Source organism: Canis lupus, chromosome 25 (assembly GCF_048164855.1).
Source record: "Canis lupus baileyi chromosome 25, mCanLup2.hap1, whole genome shotgun sequence".
Classification (NCBI taxonomy): Eukaryota; Metazoa; Chordata; class Mammalia; order Carnivora; family Canidae; genus Canis; species Canis lupus.
The window spans coordinates 11,858,129-11,881,990 of record NC_132862.1 but is presented as its reverse complement, the minus strand read 5'-3'; the positions used below and the strand labels follow the sequence as shown (position 1 = coordinate 11,881,990).

The window sequence follows — 23,862 nt, the reverse complement described above, 5'->3', positions numbered from 1 at the left end:
GGGTAAGTCTGCAGAATCCTTAGTGCAGCTAGTCATAACCGAATTCTGTGTGCACATGGAAATCACGGGGGACTGAAAAGTCCATACCACTACCAGGCAGTTTACTGTGCTCTTGTGCTTTGTGTAATTTGAGTCTATAAGTTTCAATATCCCTTTCCATAAATAAACATTATATCCTCTCCTGATCTGGGCCTTTTTTTTGCATTGATTGCATCATCATTTTGTTGTTAAAGCCACCAGATACGTTCCTTGCAGAGCACTGGAAGCAAACCAGTTTTTAAAACTAAACATGGATTTTGTTGTTTTTTAAATCAATTTGTTTATGTAAAAAATGATACATGTTTATTTAAAAGAATGTCTAGCATGACAAAGACTAATAGGAGTGGGGGGGGAAGGAGACAAAGAACATTTATTGAGAACTCACTATATGCTAAACATTATCTTAAGTATTTTGTGGACATTAACTCATTCAATTCTCACAGTGGCTTTATGAAGTAAGACTATTACTGCACTCATTTTACAGAGGAGGAAACTGAAAAATAGTTATTAAGTAACTTGCTCAAAACTAAGTATTGAAAGGCAAAGCTATTTCAATCCCCTCCACCCCTAGCTCCTTAGCTTTTCTTTGCTTCTCAGCAAAAATAAAGTTATCATCATCTCAAATTCCACCCCTCAGAAATAATTAAGATTAACATCAGATGAACATCATTTCACAGATTTTTCTCTACATACTTAAAGGTAGAAGGATCGGTAGAAATACTTTTTATAAAATAGGGTTATACTATACATATTATGAAGGAATGAATGAAAGACTACAAATGGACAAAAATTTAAAGCACACCTTGCATGAAGGATTAGGATTAACTTTGTGACTAAAACTTTAAGTAATTTAAAATGGGATTGCTATTGTGATACTTTTAAATTTCTTATTAGTAAAGGCTGCTAACACTTCCTCCAACCCCCTTGGTTTCCACCTCCCAATTTTTGTGGATTACATTATTATTGTCAAAGTGTATTACATTGGATTCTGGTATGTAATTGTAATATCCCCACTATTTCCAATTAGTTTCATGTTGAATGGATTCACTCTTCATCATAAATTCTTTTAATCATGGTGTCTCCACTGCTGAGGTCTTTATGTTGATTCATTGACTGCTTTCATTTATAAGTAGATTTTTCAAGAACTCAGGGGTTTACAATTTTTCGAGTTCATACATGTTTGCCTTTATATTTGAATGAGACCTTGTCTGGTTATAAAATGTTTGGGTCACTTTTTTTCATTCACTTGTAGACATTTTCTCAGGCTATTGAATGTTGCTGTACAAAAGTCTAAAAATAGCTTTTTTAAAATCCCCTGTGAGCATGATCTGCTCTTCCTAACATATGAAGAACTTTGCCTTTATTTTTGAAATTTAACAACCAGAATATATCTAGTTGTCAGTATTCGGAAACAAAATTTTCTGGAATAAGATGTACTCTTTCAATCTGCTAATTATTTTACTATAGTTTTCATTCCAAGGAAATTTTCTTGTATCTTTAAATACTTTCTTGTTTTCTATTCCATGTGTTCATGCACGATTTCAAGTCTGTGGTGCTATTGGCATTTTTCTAATGGTGATGATTTTTTTTTCAGTGACATTTGACTCACTGTGCTAAAACTTTCCTTTATGTCAGCAAGTTAATTCTCAACTGTCTTCTGTTCCTTTCTTACGTATTATCAGATTTTCAATGGCATCTTTTTGATCCCCAACTTGTTTATTAAGCTCCCCACCCCTGCCATTTTCTAAATTTTAAGAGAAAGGGAGAGGGATAGGTGTAGAGAGCGAGAAGGAGAGAATATTAAGTGGGCTTCACATCCAGCATGGATCCCGATGCAGGGGTTGACACGGGGCTTAATCTCACAACCCTGAGAGTATGACCTGAACCAAAATCAAGAGGCAGAGGCTTAACTGACTGAGCCACCCAGGTTCCCTCAGTCAGGCCTCTTTTTAAATCTCATTCAATTGTCTTATCATTTCATTTTGGAGATGTATCTTAGTGAATCCATGATCTTAGTAAGTTGCTCCATATTATAAAGCGCTTGATTGAAGTTTGTTCCTTGGGATATAGTTTCTTTAGGCTGGATGTTTTTAAATTCTGTTTCTGACCACATAGTTATCATGCCGTTTGTTAAATATCATGCTCATTCCTGGACAGCTCTATTGAGACCCTATGATACTGTGATAAAACATGGGTTACTCCTTATTCATTCAACAAGAATTTATTGAGCACACTTCTGCATCCCAGGGCTGTATCAATGAGTAAAACAGAAAAAAAAAAAAAATCCCTGCTTATATTCTGGTGAATAGGGGGAGAGATTGTTGACAAAGAATGATAATAATAATAATGATAATATAGTAATAAGCATAGGAAATATATTACATGTTAGAAGGTGATCCGCACTATGGAGGAAAAAAATAGAGCAAAGTAAAGAGAATTGAAAGTACAAAGGTAGAGACAGGTACAAATTGCAACTTTACATAGGTAGTCAGTGTAGGTGTTCTGGTTGTCTATCATTGTATGACAAACTATCCCAAAATTTTAGTGGCTTTAAGTGACAGTCATTTTATATCACATGATTTTGAGGATCAGAAATTTGGGCAGGGTTTCTGTTCTACCGGGTGTCAACTGGAGTCACTCACTGGTTTTCAAATGTTGCCAGGATTGGGCTGAAGAATCTAATATGGCTTCACTGGTCCAAGTGAGTTTAAGATGACATCAGTCACATGCCAGGACTTGGCAGGGATGTTTGGAAGCTCAGTCTCAGCTGGGAGCCTTTCCTTCCCCATGGAGTCTCAGCATGTCTCCAGAGGGTTTGTACCAGGGAAGTCAACTTCTTATAAGGAGACTCAGGATTCTAAGAGTCCAAGAAGTTGTCACCCCCAAAGCTAAGCCTGCCATATTTTACTGGTCTAAGCAGTTATAGACCATCCTTAATTCTGTAGGTTGGGAAATAGACTTTCTCCTCAACAGGAGTGTCAGAAAATTTGCAGCCATCTCTTATTCATCTAGTAGGCTTCGTTGGGAATTGACATTTAACCAAAGACTAGAAGGAGATGAGGGAGGTGTCCAGGGAAATGTTTGGGAGATTTGTAGAGAAAGGAAAATACAGTGCAAAATCTCCTAGTCAAGAGTGTGCCAGGTATGCCAGTGTGGCTAAAGAAGAATGAGCAAGGAATGAGTATTATTAAAAGAAAGTAGAGAAATAACAAGAGAGGACAGGTTACTGGCACAACCCGTAAGGTCTTGTAGACATTTAAGGACTTTGGCTTTTACTGAGTGCCTGGTGGATCAGAGGGTTGAGCAGAGATAGGACATGGTATGATTTCACCTTTTAAAAGGTACAATCTAGCCGCTATGTTGAAAATAAACTGTAGCTGGACATTGTTGGGTTCAGGGTCTCCATTTAAGCGTCTCTTATGCTAATTTAAACAATTGAAAATGATGGCCCACATAGAGTAGAAAGTGAGATAGTAAGTAGTGGTTGGATTCTGGATTTAATATGAAGGTTGATACAATAGTATTTTTAACGGCTTGTGGCCTGTGGATGAACTTGAGAGAAGTAAGTGATGGCTCTAAGATTTTAGCCTGAGCAACTGGAAGGATAGGTTTATCATCATCTAAGTAAAGAAGATTCTAAATATGGCAGGTTTAAGAGAAAAATCAAGGGTGCACCTGGATGGCTCAAGTGGCTGAGAGTCTATACATTGGGGAGATAATCAATGTTTTTAATCAATGTTTTTAAAAACATCAACTGAATGAGATCACTGGGAAGGTCTAGATATATTTTAGATATATTAAGAGAGTGGGAAGAAAATGAAATGATAGAAGGGAAACTGAAAAGAAGTGTCGAATGAGGAAAGAGGAAAACAGGGTATGATGAAACAGAGACCAACTGAAGAAAATGTTTCAGTGAAAATGGAACTTCAAAGTCTGTCAAATGCTGCGGATAGGTCAAATAAGATGATGATTAGCAATTGGTGGCTGGACTTAAAAACATACAAGTCACTGGTAACTTTGACAAGAGAGTAATTGGGAACAGAATATAGATAGCTCTTTCAAGGAATTTTGCTGGAAATGACCCAGTGAGAAAAAATTGTAGAGAGAACTGTTGGAATAATGTCCTTGAGTTACACAAGAGGGTATGGGATCTAGTGCAAAATGAAGGACCTGGCTTTAGATGGAAGCTGTAGTAACATGGAGAAGCCAGGGGCACCTGGGTGGCTCAATTGGTTAAGCGTCTGCCTTGGGCTCAGGTCATGATCCCGGGGTCCTGGGATCAAGCCTCACGTTGGGCTCCCTGCTCAGTGGGGAGCCTGCTTCTCCCTCTTCCCCCGCTGGTGCTTTCTCTCACGCTCCCTCTCTCTCTCAAACAAATAAAATCTTTAAAAACAAAAACCTGGAGAAGCCAGAACCTATGGGAGCAGACTCAGGTTTATTATATATTTTAGATAAATGTTTGTGCATAATTCATCAATGGTGCCAAAAGTGAACTAAGAGGGTATGTGAATCATATAAACTTATACTATCATCTGTAGTTCTGTGTAGTAGATTCACTATAATCTTGCCAGTTTTCCTCTCATTTAAGAACAAAACAAATTACAAAAAAACAAAACAAAAAAAAACCTTGCATTACCTTAAAAAAAAATGAACTTCTTCTGGTTTGATTTTCTTCCACTATCAATGAGAGTGTATCTTCTTTTGGAATAGAATTTTATTTAGTGTCTTTATAAATAAAATGGACAGAGTTCAAACTCTTCCAAATGTACAGAACACCAAAACACAATTTTATAAAACATCTCTCAATTAAAATTCATTCACCAAATTTGAGTGTCTACCATGATCAATCACTGTACTAGGAGACAGAGAGACTATGGTAATAACAGAACTGGTTTTTGCCTTCAGTTTGTTCTGGAATTGCACTATCCAACACTAGCCACTAGTGGCCATCCAAGACTTGAGATGTAACAAGTTCAAGTGGAGATGTGCTGTATGTGAAAAATACATGCTACTTAGTAGGAAAAAGAATGTGCTATTTCACCAACATTTTCATATTGACTACATGTCCAGATGATAATACTTAGGATATATTGGATAAAGTAGAACATACTATTAAATGGCTGGCTTAGTCAGTAGAGCATGCAACTCTGTATCTCAAGGTTGTGAGTTTGAGGCCAACATTGGGTGTAGAGATTACTTAACATCTTAAAAAAATTCGTTTAAATTATTTTCAAGTGCTTTTTACTGTTGTGTGATTACTAAAAAATCTTAAAATTATGTGATTGCATTATATTCGTTCACACTGTTGTAAAAGATTAAAACATTTGTTACCAGTTAAGTGACCCTATTAATAGATTTTAAGTGCTAAAGTACAGGCAAAGCACAAGTCAGTTTTTGCTGATTTTCACAGATAAATTTTTTTAAACTACTCGGGGCACCTGGGTGGCTCAGTGGTTGAGTATCTGTCTGACTTTGGCTCAGGGTGTGATCCTGGGTTCCAGGATCAAGTCCCGCATTGGGTTCCACGCAGAGTCTGCTTCTCCCTCTGCCTATGTACCTGCCTCTCTGTGTCTCTCGTGAATAAATAAAATCTTTTTTAAAAAAATTAAGAAAAAATGGGACGCCTGGGTGGCTCAGAAGTTGAGCATCTGCCTTCAGGTCAGGTCATGATCCTGGCTCTGGAGATCAAGTCCCGCATTTGGCCCCCTAAGAGGAGCTCGCTTCTCCCTCTGCCTGTGTCTCTGCTTCTCTGTCTCTCATGAATAAATACAATCTTTTTTTAAAATTAAGAAAAAATAAACTTAACTACTCAAAATATTTAAAAAAAATAATGTAAAGGTAGAGTAACCCTAAAGGAACAATATTCAGACAGATCAGTCTCACAAAAATATTATTTTACTAGTATTAACTATACAAAAATGATCATCTTTTAATCAAAAAAATATATTTTGCAACAACATGGATAGAACTAGAAAGTATGATGCTGAGCGAAATAAGTCAGTCAGGATAGGCAAATACCATATGATCTCACTCATATGTAGAATTTAAGACACAAAACAAGTGAGCAAAGGAAAAAAAAGAGACAACCCATGCAACAGAATATTAACTATAGAGAACAAACTGATGGTTACCCAAGGGATGGGGGGGGCAGGATGGGTGAAATAGAAGATGAGGCTGGATGAAAGAAAATAGCTTGTTTTTCAAGACCTAATTTTGTCTGTAAAATGACATAGAAGCTATCTTGATAATTTCATAATCTAAATAAAATTCAAAGATCCTATTAAAAACTTTAACAATTTGCCATTTACTTTGATGCCTGAGGTATACCAGGTTTTTTGTCCACAATTTAATGCCCCTTAGAGCAAATTAAATTACACTTAACTAGCAAAATGGGCAAAGTGGTTATATACTGTGAAGTTAAAACTCATTACTTATGCATTTATATTTCAGAAGCCTGTGTGCTAACCTCTCCATAAGTACATTACTATGAAATATGCAGCTATAAAAAATGAGGTGGATCTAATGTATTGACAAGGAAAAATCTACCCCACCACTTCTAACATAACCTGATGTGTTCCCTTTCCTCCGAGCAGCCATTCTTCAAGGGAAAGCCATCTTTAAGTTTGAGCAAATCTTCACGGTCTGAGCAACTGTTAGTTTTATCACCTTTGCAAAGTGACTGTTTTAGGCACAGATATTATTATGGCAATGAGAGCAAGTAGAACCTTCCACTTACAGAAAAAGACATATATTTCTACCTCTGGTTGTCATTGCGATCTGGATGTTAGCCGTCACTTTGTGGCCATGTGGTGAGACCAAGCTCATATGGAGATAACGGTAATGGAAAAATAGGACCCAGGTTCCTGACAACATTGTTCAGCTGCAGAAATACCCGACTCCAGAAACTGCCCACTGCCCAGGCTCCTGGTTATCAAGCATCCCAATCCTAAAGATTTTAAAATTGTTTCTGATTGCTAGAATAATTCAGACACACAACTTGAAGAAATTAAATATTTATGGAGTACATGTTTATTTAGCAACAGGAATACAGGTTCTCAAGAAAAAATGAACTCAACTCCCCCGATACAGAACAAAGCAACTTTCTGTTATTCTCAGATTACATCCAAGTCTATAATCTTATTCCCCTTTAATAAATTTTAAGATACACAAAATACTTGGAGGAAGATATCCAAATTATCCTAAAATCATAACATTTTAAGGTAAAAGGCAGTTTAAAGGAAGTAATTTCTACATATCACAGTACACCAATAGGATTTCCTGCAGCTTTCAAACCATTAACTACTCAAAATATTAATATCTTTATGCAAAATGCCTGTGAAAAATGGAAACACCTGCAACCTTTTCCAGTTTCTGATTTCAGGAACAGGTGCAAACCACCATCTCCTTCACAGATCTTCTGGTATAACATCCATCAAAAACCATTTGGTCCAGCTCTCAGACACTGATGACAATGCATATTATGCATGTGGGTTCTGCTAAGTCTTGAATGGATGACATATTCTATAGGTATACAACAAGCCCTGAATTATTTTTGCACGACATTCCAATATTCCCTGAAGAGATTTTACACAAAGTTGAAAACAGCTATTTACTATCATAGTCAAAGTCAATTTACTTTTTAAATGGAATATAATACTCTTGTGTTCTCTTCATGTTTTAAAGGAGTTGCTATGGTATTATGTGTGTGAATATGCTTACAAATTCAGATTGTATATATTAACCAAACATAGGCAAAGGCTCCACATCCATTCTTTTTTCTTTAAGATTTTCTCTATTTATCCATAAGAGACACAGAGAGAGAGTGAGGCAGAGATGCAGGCAGAGGGAGAAGCAGGCTCCCTGCGGGGAGCCCAACGTGGAACTCGATCCCAGGACTCCAGGAACATGACCTGAGCCGAAGGCGGATGCTCAACCGCTAAGCCACCCAGGCATCCCTCCACCTCAGTTCTTCAGTTTGATACTAAAATATCTGACCATAGACCTTCCAAATAGCATTCACAGTATTGGTAGTAAGAGAAATTTTCATTTCTTTTTTTTTTCCCCCTATTTTTGCAAAGGCACTCTATTGTCTGAATACTGAGTTTATAGAAAATTCTAAAGAAATAATCCCAGGAGACATTTGGAATTATTGGTAGAGATGAGGTAACAATACATTGTTTTCCATTTAAAAGTAAATTTGACATTTATTTTAATCAATTTTAAATTGTGACTAGTCTAACATGCTATTCCACATTCTTCTCATGGTTCTATAATTTCTAGATATTTGAATTAACATCATATTCACTTCTGGTTTAAAAAAAAAAATTCCTGTGCCACCTCTTAGACTTAAGTTTATATAACTTGGTTTTAGAAATCTGGTTTCATGTTCAGTGAATTAGGAAAGAGCAAACATCAGAACAACTTAGCCAGACTTTAAGAGGCAAAAAAAGGGTTGCTTTGGCAATGTAAAAAAGGATAACTGTTACAGTACAAATCATTATTAAATCTACTTTTATTAAATATTAAAATGCAATAAGGCAACTTGTTTTAAGACACTTAAAAGTACATTTAATAAATGGATAACTGGCCCCATACCTGACATATTGCACCTCTACTATCCTTCTCTATTTACTCTAAGGAACCAAAAAAGTCTTTTAAAACAACAACACAAATCCATGATCTTTCTAAAACACTTCAAAGATGTTCTGATTACTAAGGTATTTATTACTTACAATACAAACTTCTGAAAGACACGGAATAGTTTCTTTCCAGGCTTTTCTCGTCAATGTGTTTCTCCTGTCTCCTATTCTCTTGAATCTATTTATAAATAATAGTTCTACTGAAAGTATGCCTACTGGGGAATCAATAGATGTGATTTATTATGTAGGCTGCAATTCAAGGCAGTGATTCCCAAATCTGGCTTCCTATCAGTATCATCTGGAAAACTTCTGTAATAGATTCCGGGAACCCCTTCAGACCTAACCAAGCCCTCCCCTCCACCTCGGCCTCCCCTGTGAAGCCATGTGGTCAGTCTTGCATAATTCAACAACTAGCATGACCAAAAGGACATTACAAAGGAGGGTTCTTTGTTATCGTGTTTCTGTAGGTCTTAGCTCACAAACTGGGATCCAGTAAAGAAATACAATGTTGAATCATTATCACTAAATTTAGATCAGTGAGTAGAATGACCAGAACAGTATTAATTGACAAATCAAACTATGCTGCCTGCCTCCATAAAAGCCACTACCCTTCCTGAGCCCAGAGGGCCTTGCCAACTGAAAACAGAGGGCAGGCAGACAGTGGCACAGGGTGGGGGGCTACAACTCAAAAAGTGACAGTTTCCACTGCATTTCTCTCCACCTCCACTTCTCGATTTTCCCACTCTCATTCCATCTTTTCTCTTACTCTGCCTTTTGCCATTCTCACTTTTATTCCCTTCTCTTTCCCCACTTTTCTCACTTGCTCTTTTTTCCTTCCTTTTATTTTTGATCATTCATTTATAATCACTCCTTTCTTCTCTGTCTTCTCTGCTTTCTCTTCTTTAAAAACTCCTCCTTACATAATATAAACAAATTCTTACCGGAGATATAATACATGTCAGAAAACATTCACCTTACTAAGGAAACAGAATAATCTGTATAGAAGGCAACATGGCAAAACAGAACTTCAACACTAGTGGCTCATGTGGCATGTATTAGCCATGCAGAATGCATTCAAATCCATTCACTCTGTTGAATCACAAAAATGTCCTGACTTATGACTTCTGAGACTCATGAGGTTGGAAGAGCATATTGTTTACAAACCTAAGGCACAGAGAAGGTGAAAGGATATGCCTGAGGCCCCAAACCAAGAGAAGAATCCAAATATAATACACAGCCTGGTTTCCTTGCCATTATACCAGTAACATGTGACAGGAGGAAAATGAAAGAGTAATGACTAAGTGATAATGTTCTTTCAGTTTCTAAAGTATCCAAAAGATAACTGGGTTAACCTTATACATTATGAACTATTCTTCACGGGGGGGGGGGGGGGAGTTATGTATTGCTTTAAAATGTAAATCATAATATATTTTCTAAAGGTTTCCAAATTCTTTTAAGATGGCTACTTCATATAAATGAAATTTGACTATATTTTAAAGTCATTCCACTTTGGTAATACTGTAGCCCAGAGATAGTTCTGAGGTCAGAATTGTTCTAACACAAGGACTCAAAGAATATATAATGTAATTTATATGAACTGCATAGATATACTGTTTTATGAAAAGAAATATAATATGTTTTCTAAGTTGTTCTATAACTTAATCCTCATTAATGCTGAGAATTGCATCTCTTATTAAAGAATTCTCAAAGACAAAGTTACCTTATCTAAAGATAAATTCAGAAAACTCATTTTCTACTGTTACAGATTTTCTATGATATCCTAAATCTTAGGTAAATACAGTCCTGAAGTAGAAAGTTTTCACCATATCCCAATTTATGGTAAAATGCCTAATTAGGTCAGGTCTGAATAAACCAGATGAAGAACCTTCTAACTGATCCATAATGTGGAATGTCTGACAACATGAGACCAGAATATAAAATCCAGTTGAAGTAAATCATGACCATACTCTACATAGCCCCAATCTTCTAGTAGAGCCCCTGGGGCTGCGATTCTCTGTTCACTGAGAAAATTAAACCTAAGAAACTTACTAATAATATAAATTCATATCTTACCAATAACTCCAATTCCGCTAATATTTCAGAATCACATTTATAATCTACCAACTGTGCCAAGAATTATGTTATCCTAACTTCAACCTTCAAGTTGGCAAAATGATTCCTAGTCGTTCCCAAACTAGCTGATATCAAAATCATCTGAGATGCTTATTAAAAATAGAATCATAAGATGACTTTTTTTTTTGTACCCTAATTCTAACACTGGAGACAATTAAGGAAATTTGCTTAGCAATAGATAATAAATGAAGTCAAAGGAGGCATGATGTCATTGTAGTTACCAAAGTACTCATAGTGGTGAAATAACAGGCTTTCTGGCATTTTCTTTAAAATACTTCAGCAAAGGAAAAAAGAATAGATGATACAAATATGGTAAGATATTTAAGTGTCTGATCTGGGTGATGAGTACCATGTACTGTTCTACTTTGGTGTAGTTTTAAAATCTCTTCATTAAAAAAAAAAGTTTGCAGACCCTATCCTAGACACAGTGCACAAGAAGTCTAAGGTAAAGCCCAGAGATCCATGCTCAACAAGCTCCCCACAAGAGTCTAATATAGACAGGCAAAGTTCTCTTTTGGGGACCATTAGAAATGATCTTATATATACCCTCCAAACTTCAAAATTCTAGGATTCTCATTTTCTACTCAGTAAACTCAATTTCAGCACAGTTCACAAGTTCTTATATTCACTATGGCATTCTGCCAAGAACATACAGATTGTGTTCTCTAAACGCATCTGTTCGAAGAGTGCTGGGCTGGTTATCAACTTCTAATTTGCCTTTTTTACACATTTCTCTCTCAATTTGCCCTGACTGAACTGCAAAAGATAGGGGACAGCTGTACTGGCCATGTCTTTCTGCATATGCCATGTCTCCACAGAGGGTACTCTACCTTTATATATAAAGCCGATCACCACTATTTTCATAGAAGTGTTTTTTTTCCCCTTCATGACTTTTCCTTCTCTATTTAAGCATTAAAATATCAAAAAGGAAAAAGAAGAATAACCCATACAGCACTTCGTAAAATGAGATATATATGCCACAGCACAGTACATGCTAAGTACTCAGAATCTACAGTTAGAGAGCAGTCAAGAACACTAAGTAATATTTTTCTTATCTTCAAGATTGAAAAAAAAGTCTTAAGCGATGTTCAAAAAAGGAAGATATGCACATTAACCCAATCGAAACTACTTTTTCTATACCCAGATACAACAATCTTCTTAACCCAAATCATCCATGAAAGTTATCTGACTTAAAGTAAGGCTCTCTACATTTTGCTTCTTCAAAAGTATCTTGCAAAGCCATTCTGAGGTAGAAGAAAAAAGTTTAAATGGACCACTTTTTTCTGCTTCATTGTAACTAAAACTACTGTTCACAGGAAGTTTATAGCTTATGCCTTTTGGTCCATCACATTTTCCACTATCATCTAAGTATTCTAGTTAAGTTCTCACTTTATGATCAGCATATTTTTTGCTTCCAGAATGCCCAGTAAAGCTGAAAATTTTCACTTACAGTGATGAAAATTTCCAAAAATATCTGTTTAACAATCTCAGATCTGAGTTTTGGCAAGACAGGTTAGCATATACAAACGAAAATACTACATTTCACAAACACACACAGACTAAAACTTCAACATTTTTATGGTTTTCCCACTTTCTTATACAGCTCAATTTTAAATGTGCAGCTTACTTATAATCTAATTTTAAACATGATTGTCACAGGAATATTTTAAAACAGAGATGAAATGTATAAAGGCACACATCGATTGTCAATAGTTACATCGGTTACATCACATTGCTTTAGAAACAGAACCTGTTCTGCTCCTGTAAACTTTTTGTCACACATTTAAAGTGAGGTTAGTGCTGACATAAAATTATTGCTATACTCACAGTTTGAGTGTTTTCACTGTGTATGAGGTACATTTTCTCTGTCCATACACCCCTACTGTTCCTACTTACTGCAGAAGAGTGAACCAAAGTCTGTAGGGTACAAATCATTCAATAATATTTTCACCAATACTGGACTGACAGCAAATAACATTACAAAACATCAGAGATCAAAAACGTCTTCTTGTTGGGGTCCAAGACGTTAACTTATTCTTCATTACATAAATATATGCTCATTTAACTTCTTCAGGAAAAACAATTATTCTGAACATAAATAATTCCTTCCTGAACACTTCATCCAAGACTATTCCTTCACACATGCCCTCTGACATTTTGTTGTTTTAATTCATTCGATGTAATGGTCACCGAGGATCACCTTTCCTTTGGTGGTCTATCATAACGATCTTGTATGCTTTTTGTTAGCTGTTTGATAAATATTTTGTAAATTTTTCCGCAGTAAGTATGGACTGTCTTTTGTAGTTCCAGTTCTAAAGGTTTTAATAAGGAACGGATGTTGTCATCTTTAAAAGAACACTAGAGAAAGAAAAAAGACAAAGATATATATATATAAACTCAATTATACTCCAAACAACTTCTTCAATATTGACAACTTTCATTTAGTCTCACAAAAAGTACATAAGCTCAACAAATATTTTCAATGAATTATGATCTCACATGAGAGGAGGGAGAAAGTCACAGTAAATCACAGGGGGCATTAGGGAAAGTTTTTCTGAGAAGAGCTAATAGAGGAACAGCATCCCAAGCCAAGGCAAAAGCATGTGCAAGGGCAAAGAAGGCCCAGAGACACTGACTGGTAGGAGATGATGATCGAAAGCTCTGAAGGTATCTGAGAGACACTTAAGGAAAGCCAAAAATAGGGATTCCCTGGGTGGCGCAGCGGTTTAGCACCTGCCTTTGGCCCAGGGCGCGATCCTGGAGACCCAGGATCAAATCCCACATCGGGCTCCCGGTGCATGGAGCCTGCTTCTCCCTCTGCCTATGTCTCTGCCTCTCTCTCTCTCTCTCTCTCTCTCTCTGTGTGACTATCATAAATTAAAAAAAAAAAAAAAAAAAAAAAAGATTTAAAAAAAAAAAAAGGGAAAGCCAAAAATCACTCCGTTAAGTGTTGAGGCTGGACTACAAAGAACTGAGAGAGAGGCATAAAGTGGAAGAAGACAAAATGACAGCACAGTTCAGGGGTTCCCAAAGAGCCTTAACTATACAAAGTGGTCCCACAGGTAAATGCATTTGGAAGCTGCTACACACCGTGCACTCTTCATGGGAACTCACACCAGCACATGAAAAGCTATAAACAGTAAAATGAAAAACACATGTTCCTGAATGTTTTTGGCCCATTAGTTCCAAAATATATTTTGACCAGAATCCTTTTTTACTGTGAAATATATAATATCCCAGAAAATATATTTTGCAAAATAGCTTGTGATTTTAGTATTTTCAACCAGCTATACTTTTTGATTTGGCATTTGCAATTAGACATATTTTCAATCAGAAAGATAGATGGGGCTTAAAAATAGAACATTTTATGTGTTTGGAGTCAATGAAAAAAGGAAGCTCCTGAAGGAAATGCAGAACCTAAAATCTCAGAGGGCTCAAAATGACTTGAGGGTTTCCCCAAGGTTCACTACCATGACACTGAGGGAGAGGAAAGGAAAGTGCCACTGGAATCACAAGTAAGTGAGTCTATGGGAAAAGCCATAGCCAATCTTTGGAGAACAGGATAAACTTAGATGATAATTTGTAACATGGCTTTTATCAATGTAAAGATATAAAGAGATGCTGAATCTCTGTCTCTCTTTAGAAAGAAAACTATGATCATTAACTGGCTGAAACCATCACTCTTTGGGGTGACTTTTAAAACTCCATCAGATACACTGAAGATAAACATTGTTAAGATTTAAAAAAAAAGGAGCGCCTGGGTAGCTCAGTCAGTTAAGCATCTGCCTTTGACTCAGGTCATGATCCCAGGGTCCTGAGATGGAGCCCCTCATTGGGCTCCCTGCTCAGCGGGGAGACTGCTTCTCCCTCTCCTTGCTTGTGCTCTATTAAATAAATAAAATCTTAAGGAAAAAAAAAAAAAAGATTAGGGACGCCTGGGTGGCTCAGCGGTTGAGCACCTGCCTTCAGCTCAGGGAATGATCCTGGAGTCCTGAGATCGAGTCCCCCATTGGGTTCCCTGCATGGGGTCTGCTTCTCCCTCTGCCTGTGTCTCTGCCTCTCTTTCTCTTTGTCTCTCATGAATAAATAAATAAAATCTTAAAAAAGAAAAGATTAAAAAAAAAGAAGGGATCCCTGGGTGGCGCAGCGGTTTGGTGCCTGCCTTTGGCCCAGGGCGCGATCCTGGAGACTCGGGATCGAATCCCACGTCGGGCTCCCGGTGCATGGAGCCTGCTTCTCCCTCTGCCTGTGTCTCTGCCTCTTTCTCTCTCTCTCTCTCTCTCTGTGTGTGACTATCATAAATAAATAAAAAATAAAAAAATAAGAAAAGAAAAGAAAAGAAAAGAAAAGAAAAGAAAAGAAAAGAAAAGAAAGGATGCTTAACTAGGAAAAATGTAATGAAAATAATACTAATTGGTACGTAAGTATCTGGGAAAACTATTAAAAGCTAGACTTTTTAAATATTATACACAGACACACTAAAATGTATTTGGGGTTAAAAGTGGCAGCCATGCTGAAAAAGGCAGACTCTATCAAGGTTTATCACCTCTATCAAGTGACTGTCAAGTAATATCTCAATGTGTACAAGAAACATTCTTGCGCAATTGTCGTTGAGAGGCTGATAACAATGGGAAGACTAAATTATCATCTTTTTCTTACTAAGCAATGCCATTCACATAATCTACAGCAGAGCTGTGCAGGACATAACTTGCATCTAGGTATTGCCCTTCCCAGAAGCCACATGTGGCCTCACCTGACTGCAGGCCTTTTTCCACACTGCATGCAATGCCTGACTCATCTTCACTTTTCCTTCTCTGCCTGGTACTCATTCTTACAGCTCAGTTCAAATGTCAGCACTTCTGAGATGCCTTTCCTGACTCAGGAAAAGGAAGGAGTTAATCACTCCTTCACTGGCACAGTACCCAGTAAACAAACTTTTAAGAAGGTCATGCTTTATATATAAGACTGTCAGTTGAAAGGCAGAGAATAAGTACTGAGCTAGTTAAAATGGCCAGTTAGATAATCTAAGGCATTTTCAAAGAATTGAACATGTTTTAAAAATATGGTAGAATGGCAGTTCAATCCAACAAATGCTATGAGCTAACTACATACAAGAAGGTACAACAGTATACCCTAAAACCACTATTTCACTTTCCATTGTTTCAGTTCCCTGCAGCCAACTGCAGTCTGGAAGCTGATGATCCTCCTCCTGACATATTGTGACAAGGTCAACAGTAGCCTACTCTATGTTACAATGCCTACATCATTCACCTCACTTCATCTCATTACGTAGGCATTTTATCATCTCACATTGTCACAAGAAGGATGAGTATAGGACAATAAACTATTTTGAGAGGGGCCACATTCACATAACTTTTATTACAATATATTGTTATAACTATTCTACTTCATTATTAATTATTGTTCTTAACCTCTTATGTGTCTAATTTATAAATTAAATTTTATCATAGATATGTATGAATAGAAAAAAAACATAGTACATATAGGGATCAGTACTATCTGTAGCTTCAGACATCCACTAGGGGGCTTGGAACGGATAAGGGCAGGGTGGGGAGGTGGGGGACACCACGGTAGCACAGGAGGGAAACACTCAGGGCGACTCCATTGCAGAGATAGTTATGCAAATATAAGCAGGATGTGAAGTAAATCAAAGTTAACACAGAACCACCAAGAAATGTAATTCAGAATGATATACATGAAGCAGAAAATACCTTATAGAGCAATAAAATGTTTTGTTTCCATTTTGCATTAGCAATTTTTAATCTTAATATTTGTATTCACTCAACAACTAATATTTAACAAATATGTATGGACTGTAAAACTTGATTTGCTGGAAGACACAGCCATGCATTTACATTTTAAAGATGGTTCATATCCTTTATAATTCATATTGTTCATTGCATTCGATGGCTATGACTAAGCTTCTGTCTGCAACTTGCATAAATACCCTTGTCTGCATACATTGCTTTTAAAAATTACACTTCCCGTTGAATTATAGATAAGAAGATAAAAACACTAACCAAGAGCACCATAAAAGACTGATTAACTTCATTAAATTGAAAAATGGAAAGATATAGCTATAGTTAATACAGATTCAAAACAAATAAATAATCAGTTCAGTTTTTGAAATCATTTAAAAAGATTTTTTTAAATCAAGTGTAATTAGCTAAAAGCCATTATTCAGCTATTTAAAGGTATACATTCACAAAGATCAAAGAAAAGATTAGATAAAAATAGTGAAATTTAATTCCTTAATAATGGATTTTCTTAATGCTCAAAGGAAACAAAGAAGTCATATTTTTATAGGAATCCATTTCTTTCCTATTCTGCAGTCTCAGAACCCCAAAAGTACTTTTCTTCATTTTTATCACCTTTTGACAACCCATGATATAGCATTATTAATAGACAAAATTGATTTCTGGGGGCATATAAGGTCTGCTATATTAAAATGAACATCAACACTAAATTTTATAATTCTTCAGTGAGTGTAGCTATATCATGATAAACTGATTATACAGAAACTATCTGTCAAGTTTACAGGAGAAGAAACTTAGCAAATAATACACAAAATGGTAGCCTACAATGCCATTAGCACTTTGTCTACCACCAAGTTTGAGAAATACTGATTTCCAGGAAAAAATTTCAATTCCTTATCATTGCAGATCACCGTAACACAACATATCATTACCACATTGATCCCAGCCCAACCACTGCCTACCTTTATCTAGCACTCTACTCCAAATGAACTCAGGCATGGAGCTCCACACCTGAACTCTCTAAGACTTTTCATGAAAAAAGTGTTTTTTGTTTTGAAAATCCCTCAGCCTTTTTCTCAGGCAGTACTCTGTCCAGATAGACCCTGCTCCTGGAAAACTCTTCCTCATTCAAGGCATACTTCAAAGGCTTCCTCTGAGTGAGGTGCAAGGCTTTCCCTGGCCTTTCAAGGCAAACAAAGCTCTTATACTCTTACAGTTCTAGTAGAGTCTCTGCCACAATGTATTATAGTTAAATATTTTCATCCCCATTCCTATTAATGAGGCTGTACTAGACCAGTCATTAGCAATAAAAAGAACAAGAATCTATAAAATAGAGGTAATCAGCTCTTCTCCTGACTCCCATACTTAAATCAAACTAGCACTCCCCTATTATTTATGTTCTGTCTTCATGTCCACACAAGATTAGGCACAGTCTAGCAAAAACAAAGAGTCCATCTGCATGAGAGATATGTGATCACATACACTTCTCCCCAGGTATCAGAGAATTAACTGCATAGACAATGAGGAATATAGCTCATTAAGCAAAATCATAAATCCAATCTTCATTTGGATTTGCCCTAAGTTTTGGTCCACAACACATTCATGGATACCTGGTTCATGCATCAAAGTAGAGGTATGTAAAGCATAGTCATCTCTCCCTGTCAACCCACCTTAACTACACAAAAGGATGGTAAGAACAAGGAAATACAAAAGAAGAACAGCTATCTTGGGCAAAAGTGGGAAAGGAGTAGCATAATTTTCTCAAACTCAATATAAAGCAGATGCTAAAAAGAGGAAACCACATTTACAAAGGCAACAAGATAAAATACCTAAGCATAAACATAAGATATTTTCAAAGTTTAAATTAAGAAATCTATTAAACATTCCCAAAAGACACAAATGGAAAGATAGCCCATGTTCTTAAGATGTCTCAACAACCAAATGTCTCAACACCATCAAAATGTCAGCAGCTCCTAAGTCAATACAAGAAACTGATTCACTCCCAATAAAAATACAAAGGTTTTTATGTAGTTAAATGAGTTAATATATGTAAAAAAATAAATATACAATAGCTAGGAAAACACTAATAGTAGGCTCTGAAATGGGAGTAACTGTACCAGTTATTAAAACATAGTACAACACCTTTATAACTAAAATAATATGGCATTAGTACAGATAGATCGATGGAACAAAACAGAAAATTCAGAAATTGCAAATGGAGCTCTAGTATATGACAGTATCTCAAATCTTTGGGTTAAAGATAGACTTAAATAAATGGGTATTGGCATTCTTTTCAAGTGCATGTTGAACGTTTTCCAGAATAGACCACATACTGGGTCACAAATAGCCCTCAACAAGTACAAAAAGATCAAGATCATTCCATGCATATTTTCAGACTACAACGCTATGAATCTTGAAGTCAATCACACACACACACACACAAAAAAAACAATTGGAAAGACAGAACAGCCTACTGAAGAATGAATGGGTTAGCCAGGAAATAAAGAATTTTAAAAATACATGGAAGCAAATGTAAATGAAAACACAACAGTCCAAAACAGTTGGGCTGCAGTAAAGACAAGTCCTAAGAGGGAAGTAAACTGCAATACAGGCCTACCTCAAGAAGTAAGGAGTCTCAAATATACAACCTAACCTGACACTTAGAGGAGCTAGAAAAGAAACAGTAAATAATGCCTAAAGCCAGCAGAAAGGGAAATAATAAAGATCAGAGCAGAAATAAACAAAAAAATAGTAGAACAGATCAACAAAACTAAGAACTGGTTCTTGGAAAGAATTAATAAAACTGATAAACCTCTAGCCAGACTTATCAAAAAGAGAAAGACCCAAATAAATAAAATTATGAAAGAAAGAAGAGAGAGCACAACCAACACCACAGATATATAAATAAGCATAAGAAAATATTACGAAAAATTATATGCCAATAAACTGGGCAATCTGGAAGAAATGAATAAATTCCTAGAAACACAAAAACTACCAAAACTGAAATAGGAAGAAATAGAAAATTTGAACAGATCTATAACCACCAAAGAAATTGAATCAGTTATCAAAAATCTCTCAACAAACAAAAATTCAGAGCCAGATGGCCTTGCAATTCTACCAGACATTTAAAGAATTAATAGCTATTCTTCTCAAATTGTTCCAAAAACAAATGGAAAATTTCCAAACTCCTTCTGAGACTAGCATTACCTTGATTCCAAAACCAGACAAAAATCCCACCAAAACAGAGAACTACAGGCCAATACCTCTAATGAATATGGATGCAAAAATTCTCAACAAGATGCTAGCAAATCAAATCCAATAGTTCATTGAAAGAATCACTCACCACAATCAAGCAGGATTTAATCCTGGGATGTAATGGTCATACAATGTTTGCCTATCAATCAACGCGATATACCACATTAATAAAAAAAAAAGTGTAAGAATCATATGATTCTCTCAACAGATGCAGAAAAAAATATTTACCAAAATACAGCATCCATTCTTGATAAAAACTCTCAGGGTGCCTGGCTCAGTCGGCTGGGTATCTGACTTGATTTTGGCTCAGGTCATGATCTCAGGGTTGTAAGATCAAGCCCCGTGTTAGGTGCGGAGCCTGCTTGTCCCTCTTTCTCTGCTCCTCTCCCCACACTTACTATCTTTAAAACAAATAAATAAATAAATAAACAAATAAAATCTTTTAAAAAATAAAAAACAAAAAAACCTCTCAACAAAGTAGGGATAGATGGAACATATCTCAACATATTAAAGGCTATATACAGAAGATTAATAGCTAATATCTTCAGTGAGGGAAAACCAGGAGCTTTCCCTCTATGGTCAGGAACAAGACAGGGATTTCCGCTTTCACCATTACTATTTAACATAGTGCTGGAAGTCTTAGCCTCAGCAATCAGACAACAAAAAGAAATAAAAGGCATCCAAGGAGGCAAGGAAGAAGTCAAACTTTCACTATTTGCAGACAACATAGATACTCTATGTAGAAAACCCAAAAGACTCCACCAAAAAATTGCTACAACTGATACATGAAGTCAGCAAAGTCACAGGATATAAAATCAAGGTACGGGAATCTATTGCATTTCTATGCACCAATAATGAAACAGCAGAAAAAGAAACAAAGGAATCGATATCATTTACAACTGCACCGAGGAATAAACCTAACCAAAGAGAGAAAATATCTGTACTCTGAAAACTATAGGATATTGATGAAAGATACAGAGGAAGACATGAAGGAATGGAAAAACATTCCACGCCCATGGACTGGAATAACAAACGTTGTTAAAATGTCTATACTACCCAAAGCAATCATTTAATGCAACCCCTATTAAAATACCACCAGCATTTTTCAGAGCTAGAACAATCCTAAAATTTGTATGGAACCACAAAAGACCCTGAACAGCCAAAGGAATGTTGAAAACAAAAAGCAAAGCTGGAGGCATCACAATTCCAGACTCCAAACTGTACTACAAAACTAATCATCAAGACAGTATGGTACTGGCACAAAAACAGACACACAGATCAATGGAACAGAATAGAGAACCCAGAAATGGACCCTCAACTCTATGGTCAACTAATCTTCAACACAGCAGGAAAGAATATTCAATGGAAAAAAGACAGTCTCTTCAACAAATGGTGCTGGGAAAACTGGACAGCCACATGTAGAAGAATGAAACTGGACCACTTTCTTGCACCATACACAAAAATAAATTCAAAATGGATCAAAGACCTAAATGTGAGCTAGGATTCCATTAAAATCCTAGAGAACAGAGGCAGCAGCCTCTTTGACCTCAGCTGCAGCAACTTCTTGCTAGACATGTCTCCAGAGGCAAGACATGTCTCCAGAGGCAAGGGAGCATGCGATGTACGGAATTGTTGAATCACTACTTTGCAACCTGAAACCAATATAACTATATGTTAACTGCACCAGAAATAAAATAAAATTTTTAAGAAAAGAGGAAGAGATTTATACATGCATGAATTCTTAGACTATTTTAAGTAAAAAAAAAAAAAAAAAAAAAAACGGCAAATAACTTGCTACCTTTTGTGTAAGAAAACGTGGATTACAAAAGATACATATATCTGTTCACCTAAATAGGAAAGACAAACCAGAAAACAATGAAATTGGTAATCTATGGGGTAGGGGACTTGGGGTAGAAGGAGTGGGGGGAAAAGTGCTATTTCTGAGTAAACCCATATATAGTTTTCACTTCCTGAGGTGTATTAACATTTAGCATATCAAATTAAAGTTGAATCAATAAAGACAGAGGAAAAAAATCTTAAAATTGAAAGCATACTGAAGCAAATAAACCCAACTGTATTTCAAGTAAATAAAATAACCACACTGAAAGGCAAGATAAAAAAAACTAAATCCAAGCAAGTGCTGAACATATAGTATTAAGTACATGCCCTTTTAGGGGGAGGAGTAGATAACAGGAACAAATCCTTAACTTTTTTAGTAGGTTGGTTTTTACCAAAGACTGGAGCATTTCTGAAATTATTTTAAATGTATTGTAGGATTATGCAAATGAAGAAGTGTTTCATGTTACAAGTCTGGATTCTAACTATGGAAGGAGATAAAAAATGGAAATAGAGTAGGAGAAAGCAGGAAGAGACTTGGGGGAATAGAACTGGAGGTATCAGTCTAAGTACATGATTGTTTTTATATGTATGTGTACTGTGTATTTATATTTCCTAGCTCTGTCACTGAAGGGCCTCAGAAGTGAAGACATCCTTGTAGCAATAAGCATGACTAGCACTCAGAGCCCTCTAAAAGAAACTAGAGCTCCTCTGACAGTTAATTTCAGGGCTAGGGCAAGGAAAGTAAAACAATTTGAGCCTAGCATATTTTGTTGAAAAAGATAATTAAGAGGTACTCAAAATAATGAAGGGAATATGTCAGATGAGAACATGAGTTTTATAAAAGGGACTCCAATGGCCAAATTGGAAACAACTTCGTCATCAACATAAATAATGCTGGGCAGCCCGGGTGGCTCAGCGGTTTAAGGCCGCCTTCAGTCCAGGGCCTGATCTGGAGACCTGGGATTGAGTCCCATGTCAGGCTCCCTGCATGGAGCCTGCTTCTCCCTCTGCCTGTGTCTCTGCCTCTCTCTCTCTTTCTGGGTCTCTCATGAATAAATAAATAAAATCTTAAAAAAGAAAAAAAACATAAATAATGCATTATAAATCACTGAAAAAAAAACCCTATCAATGATTTCTTACTGATAATGTATCTATCAATAAATGGGCAAAAGGGAATGTCTCTTCCTTACAGGAGAATCCTCATGGCCAAAGTTGTACAGAGAAGGAAAACTAGGGCTGGACAATCATCAATTTGCAACTACCATAGTAAAGACTGGTTTAAACAAGAACTAATAATAGACGCTAAATGCAACACGGAAATTTTGATGAGGATATTTACAAGATTTTATTTTTTATTTCCTTTTTTTTAATTTCTATTTTTAATTTTTTTAATTTATTCATGATAGACAGAGAGAGAGAGCGAGAGAGAGAGGGGCAGAGACACAGGCAGAGGGAGAAGCAGGCTCCATGCCGGGAGCCCGACGTGGGACTGGATCTCGGGATTCCAGGATCATGCCCTGGGCCAAAGGCAAGCGCTAAACCGCTGAGCCACCCAGGGATCCCCCTATTTACAAGATTTTAAAGAGTCTCCCCACAGACTGCTTAGAAGAGGAAAAACTACTACATAGTGGAGAAATTGAACATTTTGAGTGAATGATCAAAAGCAGTATCACCAATTAAAGGCAGGTAGACAAAGGTTGACTGTGAAAGTGATACCCTGAGAACCTTACCTTGCTTATAGTGGGGATACCCCAAACCTAACCATAAGGAAACATCAGACAAGCCAATATGAAGAACATTCTAATAAGAAAAAAGATAAAAGAGCCTCTATTCTCCAAAAATATCAATGTCATAAAAGACAAAAACTGAGAAACTGTTCTACATCGAAATAGAATAAAGACGCAGGAGAGTATTATATCAATATTGCATTTCCTGAGTTTGATACCTATACTGTGGTTAATAAGACAATGTCCTGTTCTTAGTGAAAACACACTAAAGTCTTTAAGGAGCAAAAGAGCATGATGTGTGCAACTTACATTCAAATGGTTCAGAATAAAACATGTCTATATTGGAAAAGAAACAATGATAAAGCAAATGAAGTAAATGTTAATAATTAATGAACATGAGTAAAGGATATGGAACTGCTTTGTATATTCTTGCAAATTCTCTAAGTTTGTAAG

The 23,862-nt window shown here is 36.3% G+C and overlaps 1 protein-coding gene across 3 annotated transcripts in view; it reads right to left on the bottom strand.

Annotated features, from left to right (window-relative positions):
* Positions 1-7,045: 7,045 nt before the first annotated feature.
* The window catches only part of GXYLT1 (glucoside xylosyltransferase 1), a 55,052-nt gene continuing 38,235 nt past the window's right edge, over positions 7,046-23,862 (bottom strand). For all 3 annotated transcript variants that reach the window (XM_072798330.1, XM_072798331.1, XM_072798332.1), the window contains one exon: positions 7,046-13,169. In XM_072798330.1, coding sequence (XP_072654431.1) covers positions 13,008-13,169 — 162 coding nt within the window. In that variant the 3' untranslated portion in view covers positions 7,046-13,007. The remainder of the gene's footprint in view (positions 13,170-23,862) is intronic.